This window comes from Phragmites australis, chromosome 15 (genome assembly GCF_958298935.1).
Source record: "Phragmites australis chromosome 15, lpPhrAust1.1, whole genome shotgun sequence".
Lineage (NCBI taxonomy): Eukaryota > Viridiplantae > Streptophyta > Magnoliopsida > Poales > Poaceae > Phragmites > Phragmites australis.
Window position 1 is genome coordinate 2,450,059 of NC_084935.1, and position 22,353 is coordinate 2,472,411.

At 43.9% G+C, this 22,353-nt stretch overlaps 2 protein-coding genes across 2 annotated transcripts; both read right to left on the bottom strand.

Moving 5' to 3' along the window:
• Positions 1-14,852: 14,852 nt before the first annotated feature.
• On the bottom strand, positions 14,853-17,328 carry LOC133893507 (uncharacterized). Its single transcript, XM_062334534.1, has 2 exons — positions 17,179-17,328; positions 14,853-16,039 (listed from the first exon to the last, which is right to left on the bottom strand). Exon 2 carries the CDS (start codon positions 15,985-15,987, stop codon positions 15,175-15,177), a length of 813 nt encoding a protein of 270 aa, XP_062190518.1. The 5' UTR covers positions 15,988-16,039; positions 17,179-17,328; the 3' UTR covers positions 14,853-15,174.
• Positions 17,329-17,621: 293 nt separating this feature from the next.
• Positions 17,622-22,353, bottom strand: LOC133893506 (xylulose kinase 2-like). The gene is made up of 11 exons (XM_062334533.1): positions 21,972-22,353; positions 20,698-21,349; positions 20,474-20,562; positions 19,522-19,586; positions 19,335-19,390; positions 19,123-19,243; positions 18,968-19,042; positions 18,667-18,720; positions 18,487-18,581; positions 18,223-18,397; positions 17,622-18,118 (listed from the first exon to the last, which is right to left on the bottom strand). Exons 1-11 carry the CDS (start codon positions 22,031-22,033, stop codon positions 17,877-17,879), a joined length of 1,686 nt encoding a protein of 561 aa, XP_062190517.1. The 5' UTR covers positions 22,034-22,353; the 3' UTR covers positions 17,622-17,876.

The window sequence follows — 22,353 nt, forward strand, 5'->3', positions numbered from 1 at the left end:
TACGCTCCTGCCCGAATAACGAGTGTCACCAGCTCTTTCACGACCACGTCAGCGACCAGAATGTATACGAGAGACTTCGTGCTCGAGCGACTAGTACGACGCGAGCATGTGAGTGCCTGACCGCAAGTTGCGACTATGCGTGCTCCCAACCACGAGTTGCGATCTCACGATTTGGCGAGTACGACCACGCAATCCGCCACGGCGTATGTGCTCGAGCACACGACCACCAAATACGTGCTGCACTCAAAACCAATCAAACAGCTATACGCGCATCACGTACTATCCGGCTAAAACGAACTCGCGTATCTCGACGAGAAGCAACTAGAACGTCAAACAGCAGAAACTCGACAAGAACGGAAGCAAGACTGATGCTTTCCTTGGAGGAATTTTCTATTCTATTCAACTTTTCTTAACTTGCGACTTACCCAATCCAGGGATTACAACTCTATATTTATAGCGACCTGCTAACTCCGATTCCTAACACAAATCGTGCCATCCCATGATCCGACTCCGACTCGAACTCTAACTACTCCCGTGCATACCGCACGATCAAACCTTGCAAGTTACTACCAGGACTCTAGACTTCAATCGAGTCCCCGAGGCCCACGACAAGGATTAAGTCCAACATACCCCCCCCCCTAATCTTGTCATGGGTCAAGATCACGAACTCCCAAAAGATGTCGCATGACCACCAGCTTCACCGCCGGCAATGCCTTCATTAGTGTCAGCTCGCTGCTCCTCTGTGCAGATAAAATCTACCTCACTCTGGCCTTCTTCAATGCACTCACGGATGAAATGAAACTTGGCGTCAATGTATTTACTGCGGCTATGAAACACTGGATTCTTCATCAAAGCAATCACTAATTTGTTATCAACAAATAATTTTACTCCTTTGGGCCCTTCTCGTGTCAGCTCCCCCAACAGACTTCTAAGCCACAGTGCTTGGCATGCCGCCACCGTTGCCGCCATGAACTCAGCCTCGCAGGAAGATAAAGCAACCATTTTTTGCTTCTACAAGTTCCATAACACCAGGCTATCATTAATGTAGAAAGTCATACATCCAGTATTCTTCCTGTTATCCATGTCACCGGTCAGATCACTATCTATGTACTCGGTGATTTCTTCTTCTATTCCTCCTCTGGTATACACAAGGCCATAATGAATGGTGCCCTTCAAATATTGAAGAATCTACTTTACTGCCTAGTAATGTATCACCGTGGGTATCTCCATGAATCTGCTTGCCACCCCGACAGCAAAAGAAAGATCAGGTCTTGTATGGAGTAAATACCTCAGGCAACCGATGATGCGACGATACTCAGTTGCATCAACCAGTTGTCTATCTGGATCCTTATGCAGTTGCACCCTTTGTTTCATGAGGAATTTTGTGGGATTGCAATCCAGCATACCGAATTAACCAAGGACCTTCTTCGCATACGCTGTTTGCTTGATTGTAATTCGCCCATCTTATTGCGCTACCTCAATCCCGAGATAGTAATTAAGCAATCTGAGATTGGTCATCTCGAACTCACTTATTATCTGCTGCTTGAATCTCATGATCTCCTCTGGACTTTCTCTTGTCATAATGAGATCATCAACATATACTCCAACAATAACTACATGCTAGCCTGTTCCTCTTGTGTATACGGCGTGATCTTGAGCACACTTCACAAATCCAAGTTGCTTTAAGCTTCTATCAAGTCGGATATTCCAGGCCCGTGGCGCTTGCCGGAGTCCATACAACGCCTTGTTGAGTTTGAGCACAAGATGTTGTTTGTTCTTTACAACAAAACCCTACGGTTATGCCACATATACTTCTTCTTCGAGTTCACCATTTAAGAATACCGACTTGACATCAAGATGATGAACCTACCACCCTCGGTTGGCTGCAACAGCAAGGATGATGCGCACGGTGTCCTGCCTAGCCACCAGTGCAAACACTTCTTCGAAATCGATTCCTTGCTGCTGTACATATCCCTTCATGACCAGCCTTGCCTTGTGCTTGATCACATCTCCATCTGAGTTCTTTTTCAGTTTGTAAATCCATTTGAGCCCAATTGGCTTTGTGACCAGCTGGCAACGCCATGAGAGTCCATGTGTTATTCTTCTCTATGGACTCGATCTCCTTGGCCATGGCATCCTCCCAGACCTGCTGTACAGCAGCCTCGCGATAGGAGGATGGTTCCTCCGTCTCCACGAGCATGACCTCTGCTTTCAAGTCTTCATTGAGATCCACACTTGGAGCATCTCTCATGATGTCGTCAATGTGCCTGTATCGAACAGGCCCTCCATCGGTGCTGCTGCTTTCGCTCGATAGCGGTGTGGCCCGATCATCCACCGGCAATTCAGGTGCCGACAACACCACTAGATTGGTGGGGGTTGTTGGAGAGGTAGCTGTCGTGCGTGCCGCATCGCGTGTCTTGGTTGCTGGCCCTTCTGGCGTTACCTCGCTGACCAGGGGAGTCGATGAAGGAGCTAGATCACCATGTGCCGTGGGTACAGGTAGACTTGTCGGACCACCCATGAGTGGCATAGAGCCACCCACCGTCGGCTCAGTGCTAATTGCCTACTCAATATCGAAATCATATGGCTCCCCGCCGCCTGTACTTGTACACCAGCTTCACTCCATGCTTTCATTGAATTTAATATCACAACTTACATGAATTTTCCCGCACCTTGGATCAAAGAGACGATGCACCTTGCAACCATCCTCAATGCCAAGGTACACCATCGGCTGGCTTCAGTCATCGAGCTTCTTCAAAAGTGGCATTGTCACCTTCGCATGTGCAGTGCAGCCGAACACACGAAGGTGCGCCAAATGCGGCTTCCTTCTGTTCCAAGCCTCAAACGGGGTGCGTTCGTCCAGCGCCTTTGTCGGCAAGCGATTTAGCAGATACACCGCGTGCTGCACCGCCTCCCCCCAAAACCTTCCAGGCACGTTCATGCTCTTGATGAGGGACCTCGCCATCGCCATCACGGTCCTATTCCTCCGCTCCACCACGCCGTTTTGTTGTGGCGTGTATGGCGCGGCGAGGTGCCGTTTGATCCCGGCCTCCTCGTATAACTGGGTGAACTTGGCAGAGAGGAGTTCCCCACCGCTATCAGTCCTCAACGTCTTGATGCATTGCTCGCTCGTGTTCTCAACCTGCAACTTGAACTTTCTGAACACGAAGCAGGCTTGGTCCTTCGACTTGATCATGAACACCCACATCCGCCATGAGTAATCATCAACAATTAACATAAAATAACTATTACCGACGAGAGTCGAAGGTGTGATCGGCCTGCATAGTTCAGCATGTAGCATCTCCAGTGGCTTCTCCGCCTTGAAATTTGCCGCTACCGGGAACAGTTGCCTCGCCTGCTTTGCCAGCAAACACCTGTGACATAACTCATTCAGGTGTGTGATCGGCGGCACGCCCCTCGCCATCTCCTTGTCAAAAATTAGCTTCATAGCTGCGAAGTTGACATGTCCGAGTCTCGCATGCCAAAGCCACCCCAGATCTTGAAGATTGGCTAAAAGACACACTGGTGTTGCTTGATGCAGCTCGATCTTGTAGAGGCGATTTGGAGTTCGTCTCACTTTCATTAGCAACCGTGCAAGACTATTATCATACACACGTAGATGTTCAGCATCCATGATCACCTTGTGTCCAACTTTGGTAACTTGTCCAATGTTGATGATATTGTTGTACAGTCTTAAAATGTAGTAGACCTCCTGCAACAGTCATTGGTCACCATTCTTGCAGCTGAACATGACAGACCCTAAGCCCATGATCTACACTATGGAGCCATCCCCGAACTTCACCTTGCCAGTGACACCTTCGTCCAGCTCTCTGAATTTCTCTTTGTCACCGGTCATGTGATTACTGGCCTCATTGTCCAGGTACCAGACCTCAGAGCTGGAGCCTCCCTTCATTGTGTCCCGCAGTTTTGGCTTCAACTTCTCCTCATTCAGCAGCACGACTCCCCTCTGGTGCTGCTATTCTTGTGCTGGCTCTTCTGACACCACAGTAGCAGGGCTGGCTCGATGTTGTCAGCACGAGTGAGATGTGTCTCTCTTCCTTCTTTTTCAGTGCCTTGCACTTGTTCGCGTAGTGCCCCATCTTGTAGCAGGTGTAGCACTTGATGTAGCTCTTGTTGCGGCGACCGTCGCGCGAGCCGCTCTCCTCGTCATTGCGTGACATCCCGCCGCGACCACCTCTGCCATGGCCTCTACCGCGTCCATGACCACCCCGACCGCAGTTGCTGCTATCTGCAGCAAGGTGGGATTTGCTCTTGTTGCTTGATGAGGAGTTGCCACCATCCTTCTTCTGTCACGCTTGCCACTCAGCCTGAGTGAACAGGAGCTGGTTGTCGCCGATGTTATTGCCACCGGATGCACGCGGGCGAGCATGTTTTCTTCAAACGCCTTAAGCTGCCCCACGGCTTCCTCGAACGGCATCTTATCGAGGTCGTAAAACTGCTCGATCCGGTTGATCACATTCAGGAATCGATCCGGCACGGTGTCGAACAGCTTTTTGACCAATGTAGCATCGTCAAGCGTCTCCCCTAGGTTTGCGTACCTGATAGACATGTTGTTGAGCCTTCCGACGTATTGGTCCAGGCTCTCTCCCTCCTGCATGCGCATGGCATTGAAGTCGCTCTTCAATGTTAGAAGTCGTGCGTTCTTGACGTGATTCGCACTAACGAACCTTGTCTTGAGACAATCCCAGACTTCCTTCGCAGTTTTTTTTCTTGCCACCTGCATCAAGAAATCCTCTGGGAGCGCTTGGAAGAGATGCGACCTCACCTTCTTGTCCTTCTTCTCATCGACGGCCGCATCGGTCGCTGGCTCGATTGCCTCCTAGACGCCTTGATCTTCTATCATCGCCTGCACGCGAATCACCCAACTCGTGTAGTTTTTCGTCAACAACTGCGGGTACAGGAACGGCCCACCGCCGCTCTCCCGTGCCACCTCGCCCTGAGGAACGATCGACATCTTCACAAGTTAGTGTTGCGTCCTACCAGCTCTGATACCAGATGTATGCTCCTGCACAGGATAACGAGCGTGACCAGCTCTTTCACGACCACGCTAGTGACCAGAATGTGCACGAGAGACTTCGTGCTTGAGCGACCAGTATGACGCGAGCACGTGAGCACCCGATCGCAAGTCGCGACTACGCGTGCGCCCGACCACGAGTTGCGACCTCATGATTCGGCGAGTACGACCACGCAATCCGCCACGGAGTACGTGCTCGAGCACACAACCACCAAATACGTGCTGCACTTCAACCAATCAAACAGAATGAACTCGCGTGTCTCGATGAGAAGCAACTAGAACGTCAAACAACAGAAACTCGACGACGGAAGCAAGACTGATGCTTTCCTCGGAGGAATTTTCTATTCGATTCAACTTTTCTCAACTTGTGACTTACCCAATTCAGGGATTACAACTCTATATTTATAGTGACCTGCTAACTCCGAATCCTAACACGAATCGTGCCATCCCACGACCCGACTCCGACTCGAACTCTAACTACTCCCGTGCATACCGCACGATCGAACCTTGCAAGTTACGACCAGGACTCTGGACTTCAATCGAGTCCCCGAGACCCACGACAAGGATTAAGTCTAACATGGCTCAGTCAAACTAGCTAGACCCAATGCAAGATCCATTCAGGGCTGCCCTTGCCCTGCCTACAGGTGAATAGATGCAGGCAGCTACCTTACCCTTAGGCCATCTCCAACTGAATCCTTTCACGGTTCATGTTCCCTTCGCGATGGATTCTCGTTCCCTTCAGCGCTACAACGATTTTCTTTCACAGTTTTCGTCATGAAAGAATTTCCACATTCATTCATTTCACCTTAGTATTCTCTCATTTTTCTCTTTACGAATCTCCTCGAAGGAAAGCTACTGGAGATATGGTGGAAATAAAGAAAATAGAAACGAAGAGGAAAATAAGAAAGAGAATAAAATAAAGAGAATATGGTTGGAGAATCAGAAAGGGCATGCAAGTGCTCAGTGGCGTTGCCACATGCTGCAATCAACATATGCATATATATGAATCAATGCATGCAGGAAGAAGCTGGCCAGCTACTTATATGTGGCCTAATGCAGTACATTTTGGTACTGGCCCTGGCTAGCTGCTTGCACAAAAAACTTAAAGCCTAGCTATAGTTTGAATGTTTGATGACCAAGAAGAAATAAAAAGCATAAGAAAGAATTCATATAAAACTAGCCAGAAGCAAGTTACAAGGAGTAGTGGAGGGTGCATGCAGAGATGAGAGGCCTAGAGGTACAAAGGCAGGCAGGCAGGCATGTGTGTGATACGACTATTTGCTTCAGGGCTTCAGTGTAGTGCAGTGTGTGGATTGGCTGTGGAGTTTGAATATTATGGAAGATTCTGTTCCACATATGACAAGGTTGCTTTAATGATATGTTTGTGTGGTAGACATACTGTGACTACATCGCATGACCTATCCTCATGCCCACATGTGGCCCAGTACTGCATCTGTGGCCAGGTCTAGATCTATCTTTGACTGGGAAAATATGCGTAAAATAAGGGGCAGAAAAGAACACTGCTAGTGAGAGAGATCATCACATTTCATATGTTCTTATATCTGTGATGTGGTGAGATCGAGGGACAAGCTAGAGATAGATGATCAACAAGAAAGCAAAGAATGTCATGTTCTTCTCTAGCACTAGATCAGGCCCACATTATCTGATGACTCGCCATGCCTAGATGCCGTTAAAAACCAGTTTTCTAGACACATATCGTGCTTCACAACGTCTCTCTCATCTCGAGATTCCTCTGAAATATCACCCGCTCTTTATAATATCATTGCATGAGAAAGATACTGCAGTGCTTATATGTACGTATGCGCATGCAGTCTGCAGTGATACTGTTGTCTGTATGTTACAGAATATATGTGTATTCGTGCAATGAACTAACGCCAGCTAGTTAGGGAAATAATTAAAGCGATTAGAATAAGAGAGAGAAATATATGTATATACTCACTGATGACGGCAGAACTTTTGTAAAGTAGGAGCGGCCTCTCCTTCTTCGTAAACAATACAGAGGAAGAATGAAAGGAAAATCCTGTCGAAGCAATCATATTTGTTTTGGTAGATATGCTCTTCAAGTACTTGAACCTGCTTGGATCACAGCGAGACAGATAGAAGCATGACAAAGAGCAATGACACAATATGCACGTCGTGGTGGAAAACTATGAGTACGTATATTTCCCGACAAACCGGTTAAAATAAAATCCACAGAAACACGTACTTTTCCATGTCAAAAAATTGAAATGAGCTCCAAGGTGCGCCCGGGGTACTGAGTCGTCCCCTCCACCCCCGTGGATCTGTCCCTGGATGAAGCTGTTTGTCTAGGATGGAGCTCGGTGAAGCAACCATATCTTCGGCTCAGCATGGTTCCAGTAGCCAAATGTGGTACCTCAATGGGTCCCCAACAATTCGGAGTCCCTATTTAAATTTCTGTTGCTATGTTCCGCTCACTGGTCCGAGTCCGTTCGAGCAGTTAGCGTTTTCTGCAATTGTAGCTATGCTGCTACCAGCATGTAATCAGGGGAATTTCTCCCTGAGCCTTGTACTGTTCATGGTTTAAGTTAATATATGTTTGGTTTCTAAAAAAAAGATCAGACATATAGGGCAAGGGCGCAAGGCATAGAGCTCATGCATGTGAAGAGGAGATGCCAAAATGTGTGTGTGAAAGCCTCTCCCAGCTCCCTAGACTGCATAGAAAACTGCTGCAACCTTGGACTTTAGCATGATTGCCACTCACATACCTGCAATACAATGTGGAGGATTAGACAAGTAGGTGCACTTGATTAAAGAGACAGGTCTGGATGTTTATGATGTTCCTACTACCTATCTAGCATCTTTGCATCAGAGTTTGAAGGCTAGTCTGATATGCACATCTCAGGCATACAGTGGCTATACGTTTTTCTAGGTTATTTAAATGGCATATGCTTGTATGCTAATGTTTGTCCCTCGGTATGCACCAGTACTATACTACAGTAGTACACTGGAGAGTAGACTACTGGAACTCTAGAACTAGAGCTTGGATGGAAAGACCAACAAATCTTTTTGCTGTGGCTGCATTGCATGAAAGGTCGATTCTTCTTTCACCACCTCTATGCACAAGAGAGCTTTTTTGTGTGTAGGAAAACGGAAAAGGAGAAAAAGATACTCCAAAGATGGGGATGTTGCTAGACAAAGGAGGCTTTTCAGAGAACGTTTCCTTCTCTTTTCCCAGAGAAAGAGAGGGAAAGAAGGGCTAGAGGAAGAGAAAGAGATAGGCAGGAGGGGTCAGAAGTCAGAGCATTAGGGAAAACTGATTAAAGTCTGTGCACATATAAAGGAGCTATAAAGATGTGAATTCACCGCTGCTCCACGGCCTCATGGCTTTCCAAACACTTACACATGCGCACGTCTCTCTCTCTCTCTCATGTTCTTCGATGTGTGGTGATTCCGTTCTTGGATGTTAGACATTGAGAAATGAGAAGTGTACCTTGTGAGCACTAGAGTAAGATGATTGTACCTTGATAAACTAGGGCCTTGATCTTATATATGCAGAGAAGAGAACCTTCTGGTCGGAAAACTTATACTTCCTCAGCCAGCCTGATCTCGGCGATGAACATCAATCCTTCACCATGTACATAAATATAGCCTGAAGTTATTCAAACATCATAGTACTAGCATCACACTTCCATACATAACTTACATCGATAAATTATTTGATATTTGATGTACAAATTTCATATGTAACTTGTAATAATAACACATTATACCATGCACACAAAACTAGTCCAGTGCATTATTCACACATCTTTATATCGAAGTACGTCTCTAAGTGCTTTTCGTGAAAATGCAGCATGAAATATTTCGCTTAATTCATGCCTACGCTCCTTCAAGAAAACTATATAGATACCGAAGCAAACTATAACTAAGCAAATGACATATATATAGTCTATATAGATATCTTGTAGGTATAGGTCATTAATTACTGAAGCAGCGTGCATGAGATCATTTCTCTCCTCCGTGCAGGTCATGTTGTCATCCACCGTTCAAACGGCTTTGAAGCTGCATGCAGCTGCAGCCTAGCTGCAGGGCATGCAGTGCACGGTCGAGGTGGCTAGCAGAACAATCAAGCAGCTCATCTGCCCCGTGCATGCATGCGACAGGGGGCCTGAGTAACTGTGCTGCGTATGGGTGTTGCGAGGGAAACATGCGTCCAAGCTCGTGCACTGCCACACGTGAGTGCACTCCCAGGGCTCACGTCCGTGAAGCTTCCAAAACTCCTCACTCAGCTCCCTCTCTCCTCCCTCCCTCTCCTCTCTCGTTTAAACTTGAGCTTGCTGAACCTAGATCGCTTGGTCTGTGGGGCGCAGCTCAGCTCAGCTCACTGCAGTGCAGTAGGGCAGTGTATCTCTCTCTCTCTCTCTCTCTCTGCTATTATCTCTTTCTCAGAGAGTCACAACAGCATGGCCAAGCAAGGGCTCTTCCTGCCTGTCTGGTCTTCTGTAACTCTGTTGCTCCACATGGTGTCACATGCACCAGTGCCTCCCCTTCTCTTCGCTTCTCTCTTCCTGCTCATACATGACAACAGTTTCATATGTTGTTTGCTTGTGTGCATCCATTGCAAAAAAAGAGAGTAAAAATAAAGTTTCTTTTTACAATAGATCCAGAAAATATGCAGATGGATCTGTCATGCCTTTTCTTACAGAATCTAATCATGCTTGGCTTTGGCACTGGCTATTCTCCTTTTACCCTAGAGGAATCACAGTGTTCTGGTCAAAAAAGTTGGAAACAAGAATAAACTATATAGTAGTGGTAATTTTAGTAGCAAGGGTATCAAAGCAGTGCTGGTAGCTCCTATGCAAGCTCAGCTTTAAGGACACCTACAGGCTAGCAGTCCACTACCAGTTAAAGAAACATGGACTCACTCAACTCCCTTGCTTCAACAAATTAATCGTGGATTTCATTAGTTTCTCAAGAGAATATCATGACAGAGAAAGAAGTTCATGCATGTTTCAGCTTCTGCAAAATGGCAAATGATACACTGATCACTGGTATATGCCATTTGAAATTACAACCATGCCTTAGCTTGCATCAATTTACTGAGGTAGCTAGAGAAGAAACATTTTGAATGTATCCTACTAATAAGTTCCTGAGTTATGTATCACAAATGGAAAGCAAATAAAGATGCTGCAGTCAGTATGGTCTGTGGTACACGGCGGTGGTTCCATCACATAATGAGCCTTGAACTGCTCTGAGACGTTTCAGGCTTTCCTGCTTATGCAAGCTGTACTACGTACATAAATTGAAGACGAACCACAACCTTCACCGCCAAATTTTGCTGCTGACCCCCTTGATGCCAAAGAAATTTACTGAACTGGACACCTGCCTGATCAATCAGCTCGTTGTATGTCCTCACAATGTCAATGTGTCTATCTCCTTGAAGCATGGATGCATTCCCAGATTATCTTTGCATGCATGTGTGTGCAATGCAGATATGGATACAGTTGCCTAATTTATTTTGTGAGGTGTTAAGGTTATCCCAAGTTATGTGTGTGCTGAGTCCACTGTGTGAAAAAATCTCTAGTGACGGGTGATAATTGTTATTAGTGACAGGTTCCGTATCTCTCATCTCAAACACGTCACTAATGAAAGGTCATTAGTGATAGATCGTAATTATAACTAAGTTACTGATGAGTTTACCATTAATGACGGATCGTAATCTTGACTCATCACTAATTACTGATGAATCTTTTTCATATTTTTTGGATATGAAAAAATTAAAAAATATATTTTTTTCATCCGAGCCATTCCAACACAGGCATATACCCCACAAGCCACGCTATTTTTCACACTGTCTTCCATCCGCGTTCCATGGGAATCGAAACGGCACCTCCCCTCACGCGCGTAGCACGTTACCACCTCTCCAATTATGTGGTTGTGATAGAAATCGGATATTTTATCATTTTAACTTTTTTATCGAAGGTCATTAGTGATGGGTCAGAACTTGATCTGTCACTAATGACTAAACATAGTGATATGTTGTAATCTTAACTTGTCACTAATGACTGATTTTACCAAATTTCGTCAAGGGTTATAATTTTACATATAATTTTTTTTCATCCAAATTTATATTAATATTTTGTGAATTTTTTAATATCTCATGCAAATGATTATAATTTGATAGGTGATCCGGAATATCTTCGGTAAAACGGGCATAACTTTTACATACGGACTCTGATTTTGACATTTTTGTACTCTACGGACATCTGAAAAATAAAGTTACATCTGTTTCTCTTCGATTTTGTCTAATTCGAAAAAAATCGAGGCCAAATTCAGTTTAGAATATTGAGTTATAGCCCCCCTAAAGTTTCTACATCATTTTTGGAATATGGGTTTGTGTCCATAGCCATCACTCCTTACATCAAACTTGAGATTCTAGTGCTGCTGAGGTGAGAAAAAATAAGAGAAAAATAAAAATATATGTGTGAATAGCCTATTACAATCCATCTATTCTAAAATGAAAAGCTCTATAAATCCATCAATTAAAAAGAATAATAATGAATAACTAGGATAAAAATAAATAATCAGCTCCAATCCAATTAATCAAAATTAATAACAATGAGTATCTTAAGTGTTTGACAAATGCTAGGGGTTACGAGTACAACAAAGTTTACAACTCTACATTTTTCTTTTCTTTTTTCTCACAACCTTGTTTCATTTTCCATTTAGTAATACTGAGATGAGAAAAAAATAAAAGAAAAATACCGTCATTAGTGACAGGTCACAGTTTGACCTGTCACTGATGAGTTGGTCATTAGTGACGGGTCATAACTTGATATGTCATTAATGACTGGCCTAGGACGACCTGTCACTGATGAGTTTGTCATTAATGATGTGCCTATATCGAATCATGATTAAATGGTACTTAGTGACGGGTCCCACTACAACCCGTCAAATCACGACCAATACTAAAATCCCTCACCATTTCTAGAATAAACAATAGAAAATAATCTTGATAGTAATTCATGAAAAAGCGCGTAAATGGCACCCAAAAGGTTGTAGCGAATCTCGTTACTAATGAGTCTTTAGTGATAAATACCAACGATCTACCATTAATTTTGTGTCTCCTTTATCCATTTTTTACATAGCGTTCTGTGTCAACTAAAATGTATGGCAAGGATAACGCCGGCCAATGGATGCTAGATCATACCGCTCAACTCAGCTAGCACATGTGGATATATGTAATTGAAAGTAGACACCGAATAGAATTATACAAACAGGGGCGGATCCAGGGCCCGTGCTGGGGGGGCTGCAGCACGGGCCCAGCCCAGGAAGCCCAGAGGAAGTAGAGGAAAATTCAGAAAAAAAATGCATCATTTTAGCCCACAAGCTCAGGAAGCCCAGAGAAAGAAATGAAAAATCCAGAAAAAATACATCATTTTAACCCATAAACTATGAATTTGGTCCAATAACAAGAGGCCCAGCACCCCCCTTGGTATTGGGCTGGATCCGCCCCTGTATACAAACTATATAGAACTAGAGTGACAGGACAAATACAAATGAACTAAGTATGGTGCATAATAAGGACGTATCAGTTCACAAAAATAATGACACAAATAGAAGTTTTTTCTGTGATCGGCGGAATAGAAGTTTTTCTCTGCTCCTAAATCTCAAAGTGTTGTGCTAGTAATGATGCGTTGCTGATCGATTTCTTCATCTTAATTGTTGCCTCAATATCTGATCATTTTTTTTAGAGAACATTCCTTATATGCCACTAAATTACAGTCAAATACTGAAATCCCTCACCATTTTCAGAATAAACAATAGAAAATAATCCTAATAGTAATTTATGGAAAGGCATGTAAATGGCACCCAAGGGCAATATAGGAAAAGCCAACATTTAGCAGCAGCAACACAAACACGAGATACTTCTGTGGAGCAACAGGTAAGAGCCTCAGGCCAGTAGGAACTAGCTAGGAAGTGCATATGCAGGGAATTAACCGAGTGATGGAGGAATGTTGCAAGCAATGATTGTCCCAGCAAGCTCCCTTGATACACATGTCTCGCTAGATTCTGATGCAAAGATTTCAGATCTCCACAGATAAAGGTAGCAGAGCCAGGAGTGAGATCAGAGAGGGCAGGAAAAAAAGGGAAGAAAAGCTAATGGGAATCATTATAAGTTGCCGGCTTTCAGAACCCCGTGGACCCAGTTTGGATCAAGGAGAATCGATCATGCATGTCAAAGCCCTCTAAAGATGAGGAGATTTCTAAAAGCCTGTAAAAACTCCACACTGTAACCTATCTACCAAAAGAATGTTGTCTTCGACATGGTAGAGAAAGATGGGGACTGTCTTTATAGGTAAAAGGGATCAGTGTCTCTGTATTGCCACACACTTCATTTTGCAGTTACCATTAGGAATCCTAAGTAGAAGGATCCAGTTCACAGTTACTTTCAGACACAGTAAAAAAGCAACAGCAGAGAACATAACAATCTGAAAACACACAGCATTTAGCAAACAAACATTTCACATTTGATTTCACTCATTTGTGCTCTTCGGTCTCCTTGTATATAAGGGTCTGTTTGTAGAGCTTACAGACTGAAATCAGTGAGAACTCTATTAAACGCAGTTTGCAGTTTTTAGTTTTCAGAATGGCTTTATACGAGTGATTCTCTAAAATGAAGTAGATACTAAAAGCTAAAAAACCCAACTTCCTCTTATTCATTTTCCTCACAGAATCATTTCCTCCATAAAATTTATCCTAAAGAATCATTTTCACTAGAGAATCACTTTCTACAGAAAATTTGAATTAAATGGAGCTCTAACAAATAAGCCCCTTAGACTCAGATCAGATATCAGGCAACTTCTGACATGTATGTCCCATTAGTCGTATTCTATAGTCTACATGTATGACTCAGATTTGTAGGGGACAGGGATGTACATGCACGCTGCCTTCTACGGAGCAGCGTGCATTGCAGGCAGATGAAACCTGCGGTAAATCCAAGCAGAACCGGTAGATTCCTCCAGCGTTTGGTCTGAAGCGGCAGGTAGCAGAGAGAGGCCGTCCATCAGGCTCTGAAGCCTGAACGTGAGGTGAAGGCAGTAAACAACAACGCAAACTGCACAGGTAGCCCGGCTGGCGGAGGCGATCGGCAGCAGGAACCATCCCGTCGTCGTCCATCGGCCGACACGCACCTGCCACCGGTCATGTGCGCCGCAGCCGCTGCTGACAAGAGCTGGAGGAGAGGTAGCCCCCAAGCGCGTCTCCATGCCAAGTGAAGGTTTTCAACGCAGCAAATGAATTGTAGTTGTAGTTGTCTCCGTTGCCGGAGCAGCTGAAGATGGCAATGCAGAATCAGCTCAGCTCAAAGTCAAGTCAGGCAGCGCAAAGTGTGGTTACCTTTTGATTCTTGGATGCTCCTCTTCAAGCTCCCAATCAGCACTCATCTTGAATCTGATCTGGTGTCTCAAATCTGCTAGGTGACGAGCAAAACAGTCAGACAGTAAGATAATAGTTTATTTCGGTCTTGCAGATTACAAGGCAGACAGATGCAGATACAAGTCCAAACAGTGAAACAGCTCAGGCAAAGATCCATCCAGTTTCTATTCATCTGATGTATGTGCTACTGTTGATTGAACTAGCATTTGCTGCTCCACTTCGAAGGCAATATCATTGCAAGTCATATGGATCCAGCCTGCGTGAACTGCTCGGTTGTCAGTGCACGTGATTGGACTGTCACACTGATCATCTGTCATCCTTGGAATGCGAGGCTACCATAAACTCCCAGTGATGCGATTTCTCCGAGCAAGTGGAAACAGCAAGAACTGCAAAGTCGTGCAAGAATGATTCAAAGAGGATGAGCCAAGATCAAATGATTACAGAATTTTTTTAGGAAGATAAGCACACCACTCTTAGGAATTCATAGGTGAACATTGTTACAAGACCCAATGGTTCTCACAAAGATCATAGAAAAGGAATATCTAGAACTTTAGGCACTTCTTACTACAGGAAAAAAATATCCGTAGTAGCATTTAGGGAAGCAACTGCTACATTTGTTTCTTGGAGGACACCTGGCAAATGCAGCTCTGATTATGATATGTGAACTAAACTATATCACCATAGTCAACATCCACATCGCCTTCTCCAGTTATTCAAACTCAGCGCTTGTCGCCCCGTCTTTTGCTCTTCCTTCGGCTTCCCTTGTCATCAAAATCACTGTCTGATGCAGATTCAGACTCAGACTCAGACGATTCTGATGATGTGCTATCCCTCCTGTGCCTTCTCTTCTTCTGTTTCCTTCTGTGTTGCCGCTTCTTTTCCTCGGAGTCCGAGGAACTGTATCTTGAGCTGCTTCCGGAAGAATACTTGGAGCCCGTCACTGATGATTCAGTGTCGGAGTCAAACACCGAAGCATCACTACTGTTTCTATCTGAATCACTTGACGAACGGTGTTTTCTATTGTTCTTTACCTTTTTTGTTTCCGACCTTTTCTTCTTCAACTTTTCTTTCATCAAGTTCCTCTCCTCCTCCCTTTCCTTTGCAAGATCAGGATTCTCAAATTGATAAGAAACCGACACATTTTTCTTCAGCTTGGGATTCTTAAGCTGCTGCGTTCTTGAGGGCCACGACATGTACACCCGCTCATTTTTGCACTCGTATGTCCAATGCCCATGCTGGAAACACTTCTGACATTGGGTATATGCACCAACAGAAGAAGTTTCTGAAACTTTTGGTTTCACGGTACCGAGTTTTGCAGCCTTCTCTGTACTCATCAGATACATCTGCCTCTTAGCTTCCTTCCTCTCCTGCCAGCGGCTTGGACCTTCTTCCTTCTGCCCATAGGCATTGACATTGCGGGCAGCAGCGGTAGCAGCACGTTCAGCTTGAGCCCTGCTCAGTCCCTTGGCAGCTGATAACGTGGCTGCCTTTATTCGGTCAGCAGCAGCCAACTTATCATCATTTCCAGGCATCTTGATTCATCCGGAGAGAACCAAATTATCTAAAATCAGCAACCTCACTATCCTGCAATTGAAGTGGTGAGGTCATTTCATACCTTCAGCGGAAAAAAAAAAGAGGAACAGCCTCAGGCTAGCCAAAATTCACAAATTCACGAACAAAAATTCAGACCCAGTTTTTTGTTCCTCTTACTGCAAGGATAACATAAGGCACAAACCTGGTCATGGCATCGGCACACACAATGTCACAGTGTGCTTGGTTGTTTAGGTTTATTCCATTTGGTACATTTTATTCCAGTTTTTGCACACTGGCCAAATAACTTACAGATTAAAAAGACAGATAGAACCTAATAAGCCAAATTATACCATATCTCTGGTTTTACTGTAGTACCAACGGCAGCATGTAACTATGTGAGAGTTCAACAATCAACTGATCAAGCATCGATTTATTAAACATATCATAGCACATTCAAATCAACCATTGAATCCAGAAAAACTAACCAGGCGTCGTAACAAAATCGAATACATATCATAGCACATTCAAATCAACCATCAATCATCAAATCCAAATATGAAGAGAACTGAGCAGATAACAAATCACACTATGGTATTATAGCAGATAGCACAAACCAAACGTTGAATTCAAACAGCCACAATCAAGAGCACCGTAAACATTACTACAGAAGCACTGTTTCATTGATGATACTGATTCAGGGAATAAATGTTGACGACACCGATTTATTGATGACAAATCCACATTCCAGCGTTCCCTAGTGATAGATCTGATGAAAAATTTACCATAACCTTGGACCGCGGCCACGTAGGGATAGGGAGGCCCTGAGCTCGGCGGCTCGGTGCTACAGGGAGAAGTGCCCAGTGACTCGAACTCGGAGCTGTCGGCGTTGTGGAGGAAGGGCCCGGCGCCTCGGTGCCTCGGCGGTGCGCCGCCGCCGCGTCGAGATGGGAGGAGGCGCGCGCGCACGCGCGTGCGGCCAGGGAGACAGCGAGCTCGGTTCCGCCCTGGACCGGAGGCTAGACGCAAGGGACACTGACAGACGCCCGCCTAATATGCGACCCTAGGGTTTCCATCAACTAGCCGAATCCCAGAGACACTGACAGGCTACACTGACCGAGATCTACGCACGCAGAAGACGGAAATCGAATAAGCTAGCGAAGCAGCCGGACAAGGGGAGCAAGATAGCTTACCAGTCGGATCGGGCGGGGCGGAGGTTGCCGTGGAGGAGGGGTCTAGGGTTTGGCGGTGTGGAGGCCCGGAGGGAGGGGACGAACGAGGCCGCCGGTCCCGGTTTGTTTGAGGTCGGGGACGGGGATTTTTTTATTTTTTTAATTAAATAAAATTACAAATATATGTGTCTATTTTTAAAAGTTGTAGTTTAAAAATAACAAATTGCATTACAATGCTCTTAAAATTCAAAACACTATCAAAATAATCATGAAATTTTTTTATGTGTAAAGTATGCTATTATTTCTCTCAAAAGAATTTCAAACAAAATACTGATTTGTACATTGAAAAAAAAAAGATAAATTTCAGTACAAGAAATTGTTTGAGTTGAAATTTTTTAGATAGATAGATGATAGCATCCTCTCCACCATAAATTTTTTCATTACAGTCCTACAAAGATAAGATATAAACACAATTTCCATACAAATCTTTCATTTCGACGAATCCACAATGTACTTCAACGTAGATTCTTTACGCCTTGCGAAATGGAAATACTCTCCGAGTTTATGTCGCCACAATGCACTGGCTCTCAGCCAGTTATTACCAAGATTTGCTTTGCCGGCCCAGGTTTGTAAAATTCCAGTTGACGTAAGAGGTGAAATCGCGGTTATTCACAATTATTCCAGAGTTCTGACAGCTGCAACAATGCTTTACTATTTTCCTACGCTCGCCCAATCTTCTCCACCAGGCGTCTCTCAATCTCCATCCTCTTCCTCATGAGCACCGTGTACTTACTGAGGAGCTCCCTGTCCTCCTCGTCTCCGGCTGGGACTGCAAGCTTCGAACCAAGGGAGGTCTTCTCCAGGTTGCCCTTGTACAAGCAAGAGATGGGAACGAAGCTTCCTTCCGCGTTGCACAGCCACCCGTGGGCGGCTCTCAGAGCCGCCCCAAGCGAAGCTGAATCTGGTCAGAATCAATAAACAGACAGCATCAGTTTTGGATTGCGTTATGAGTTTGTGTAACAGGAGGGCAACCAAGTTTATGCAAGGAGGATAGTCTCTAGGTACCAGGTCTTTGAACTGTTAAGACAGGACAACCAAAAATTTGAGCAATGGACTTGAGGATGCTTTCGTTGGAGGATGCCCCACCGGTTGCTATGATCCGATTGGGAGGGTTAGGCATGCCAAATCTCTCAGCATGACCTCGCATCGACAACATTTGACCTTCAATAATGGCACGGACCTACACACAAGGGAGATGAACGCACGGTCACTTGTTTACAACAATAGCAGATAAACAGATGTATGGGATTATCGCTATCATTTTCAAACCTCGGATGGTGGATCAAATTCATCCACTTCACGCTCCATAAGATTGTCCGACGAGACATCATTGAAGTTTTCGACAATGTATCGATGGAAGCCCACTGCATGAACAACCTGATTTGTTTCAGGGTTTGAATTTTTACAATACAAAGGGAAAAGGTGTTGCAAATACTAATACATTGTTACCTGGAAGTGGTGGCAGGATTTCATGGTCTTTGTAGTAGAATCCTAACTTTCCACCTACATACAAGAAAGCTACTAATTTTAAATTCCGCATAGGAAAGCTGCTAGACAAATCGTAAAATCATAGCATGTCAAAAGAAATTAGCAGGCCTGAACAAATATAAGTTACAATTATAGTGCAAGACATTCAAATTTTTAATGTATTCCCATAAAAACTGTAAATTAAATGAGAGCTCTAAAATAAACTTGATGAAAGAGCAGCTCATCGAGCAAAATGACCAAAACAACTTCGGTAAGATCTTACCATTTAGAGGGGGTGTTTTCTCTAGGTAGTTGTTGAAAACATCCCATGACTTCTCTGCACATCGATTCCTCACATCTGAAACCGCATTGAAATTATTCTCAGCAAAGTAATAACATGGCATACTTGGTAATGCAATAAAAAGGAAAAGTACATACCTTCTCGGGTCAAGGAGCCATTTTTGTAGCATAGCATCACCATGTAACCATTAGGTTCAACAGGGTTGGGGAAAACATGCCCTTCCAAACTTGGTTTAGCTTCTGCTGTTATCCCAAATACCTAAAAGACAATTAGAGAATGAATTACATAGTAGCTTGACGTAAACATGCTAAGTAGCCAATACAACTTTGAGCACGTCTTCTCAACTTACTGTATCGCTAGTACCAAGGCTAATGGCAAGATCGCCAGGAGTATTCAGAGTTAAACCTACAACAGATATGAAGGTCCCATGAATGTCGACACAAAAAATAAAAGAAACCCTTTCATGTCCATTTTCCACAGCTACAAAAAAGTCACAGATATCAGCTGCTCATGTAAGAAGCACTAGCCAAACACACCTGCAAGGCTATTAGGATTGTCTCCAGACCACTGAATGACCAAACAGTTCTTATCAAACAGAAACCTGAAAATACATAATGCATTTTAAGCAACTAAAAAATGGTAGTGCAAAGAATCTTCATGGCATCAATTTTTAGGTTCTATTTTCTATAAATTTTATTCAGCTAGATTGCCCATGCACTTTCCATAATGTTCAGAGAACTTCATTTAAATCCAATGATCACAATTAAAAAATGCTGGACAGAAAATTTTCTATAATGTTCAGAGTTCAGAGAACTTCATCCAAATCCAAAAATTACATCAAAGCAAATGGTGGACATAATTTTTGAAATATTCAGAGAAGATCATCTAGATCCAGTAATTACAGTGAAAAAATTTAAAAGGAAATTTCTGGATTAATAGTTTAACAATTGGAGCTTATATGCCAATTAGCATTTAGAGGCATAGAAAGAACATGGTCAAAGCAATAAAGAGTACCCTGAATCTTATATTGTGCTTGGCTATCCTATAACTAGCCTCAGTGCACATGCAAAATGATATTTTCTACTTGCAAGATAAAAGGTATATGGTGTTGGAAAAAGATAAGTACATGGTAAAGGTGATATTGAATCTGTGATTGCAAACTATGTACTCCCTCTGATCCCAAATATAAGTCATTAGGACCTCAACACGGTCTCCAATATGCCACTCTGACTAACAATATCTATGAAAATAAATTATTTCAAATAGAAAGAGTTATATATTATGATAATATTTTCATGATGAATCTAGTAACATCAACCATATGTTGTGAATCTTTATGATATTTTTCTATCGATGACCAAAGCTAAAAAGGTTTGACTTTGGACAAATCTAAATGGACTTATATTTGGGATCGGAGGAAGTATACTACAGGTTGGCTGGAGAGTGTTCATTTGGCACTGGCACAACGTATAACCAAACAAAAGTCACCTTTCTACAAAATAAGGAGCAATTTGTCCAGCAACTGAATACGCTGGTGCTAGATTTCCAAGCTTCGCTTCAAGTCCAGGTGCAGTTGCCTAGAGGAGAAAGGTGCAATTTCGATACTTCAGTCTATGAGATATCTTAACTGAAAACCCACAATTTTGATGTTTTAGACTTAAGTCATTCAAGAAATCTAGAATGTAGTATTAAATGAGCTAGTAAATACAAACCTCTAAAACAGTCTTTGACCAGGTCCTCTGGTTTACATCCATCAAGTTCATCCCAGCACCATCAGTTTCGTCAATACCTGCATAGCTTCCAACAAGGATTGATGCCATGAACGAGCTCACCAAAGAAATTCTCTCGGTATCTTCATAAATAGCAGGCTTTGTTTGATATATCTTTCGTATCTGGGGACCAGTGAATCTCTCGTAGGCACGAGATCCTGTCAGTTTTGCTAACTCCAACGCACCTCCAACTGCATTCTCTATTTCTCTGCATTGCTTAGTTGTGCTACTGTCCATCCATATTGGTGAGTCCATCGTAGAAAAGGCGTCCTTCAGCTGCAGTAACAAGCTCTTACTAGGATTCAAAGAGGACAGCACGGCATGACTGCCCTTCTTCCAATAAACACTACCATGTTGCTGCCCGCTCCCTGAGACGGCCACAACCTTACTAAAGTTTATCTTTGGTTTTAGTTTCTTGAGCAGCAACTCCAAAGCTTCCACCCACATAATGGTTGGCGAAAATATGTGCCCATCATCTGTGGGATCTCTGTACACCCCACCTTCAGTCTTGTAGTGCGGCAATTCAGAATCAAAATTAACAAATTCAGAAGCTACTATTACTAATTCATTGTTGAGCACAGTAGCTTTCAGTGACCTGTAAAAGGAGATTGACGATATTAGATTCCAGTCCGGTGGGAACCCTGTGCATTTAGAACGATAAGAAAAGGAAAAGTAAAACCCTGGGAAGGAAGATACGAGGCCCAAAACAGGTGAGCAGGGATGATGCCCAAAAAAGACTCGCAAGAAGGATCACACATGTAGTGTATCTTGTCTATTTAGCCATAACTTGATGTATCTAGGCAGACTTAATAAATTAAACGAAACCGCCATATTGCATGAAACCCCATGTATAGCTTAATTCTCGATTCGTCACTCACCGCACATTGAATTATACTACATGGTTGATGTTGGAATCAGATCATAACTGCAGCAAACACGCAATTTCTTAAGCCCCTATCACCTCTGCCCTATTAAAAAATTCCACTTTTTTATGCAGATCTCTCCGCCATGAATGTTACAGACAAACCCCACTTCCTAATGGCTAATGGCATTATCTGTACACAACTAACTCATCCCGGTTCCCCTTCTTTCTGCATCCTCAACCAGAACGCCACCCACCAGTTCGCGATCTACAAACCGAATCCCACCTGCAGTTGCTGCGTCGAATCTGACAGGTCCGTCAAACTGGGGAAGGGAAAGGGAAGGGCGACGCTTACTGAGTGGAGCTGTCGAATCCGAGGAAGAGTGAGCCCTCCGGGAGGGAGCCTCGCCCCGCCATGGCTGCCGCCTCTCTCCCCTTTCCCCGCAGAATTCGCTCAAGTAGAAGGAGCAAGGGATGCAAAGGGAGAGGACAAACGAATCTGCTGCGGATCAACGGGGCGGGATTATATACTGATGATCTACTGATGAGGAGTGGATTGGCGAGGCGACCATCAAGTTTGTTGGCTTGGATAAGGATGTTATCGAGGATAGACTAGGATCACCAGTGATTGCGTGCGTTTGGTACGGGAGAGGAGACCGGGAGATGGCGGATAAATCCGTTGGGTTGTGTTCTCCTGGTTGGATCGTAATCATTGTAGGCTTGTTGGAAAATGGAAC

What these genes read in the sequence shown, in the direction of transcription:
- LOC133893507 (XM_062334534.1), bottom strand. Translation starts at nt 15,987, where the DNA reads ATGCCTGGAAATGATGATAAGTTGGCTGCTGCTGACCGAATAAAGGCA.
- LOC133893506 (XM_062334533.1), bottom strand. Translation starts at nt 22,033, where the DNA reads ATGGCGGGGCGAGGCTCCCTCCCGGAGGGCTCACTCTTCCTCGGATTC. An exon ending in GGTCAAAGACTGTTTTAGAG is followed by an intron (nt 20,563 to 20,697) that starts GTTTGTATTTAC and finishes TTTCTCCTCTAG; the next exon opens with GCAACTGCACCTGGACTTGA. An exon ending in CAATCCTAATAGCCTTGCAG is followed by an intron (nt 19,391 to 19,521) that starts GTGTGTTTGGCT and finishes TATCTGTTGTAG; the next exon opens with GTTTAACTCTGAATACTCCT.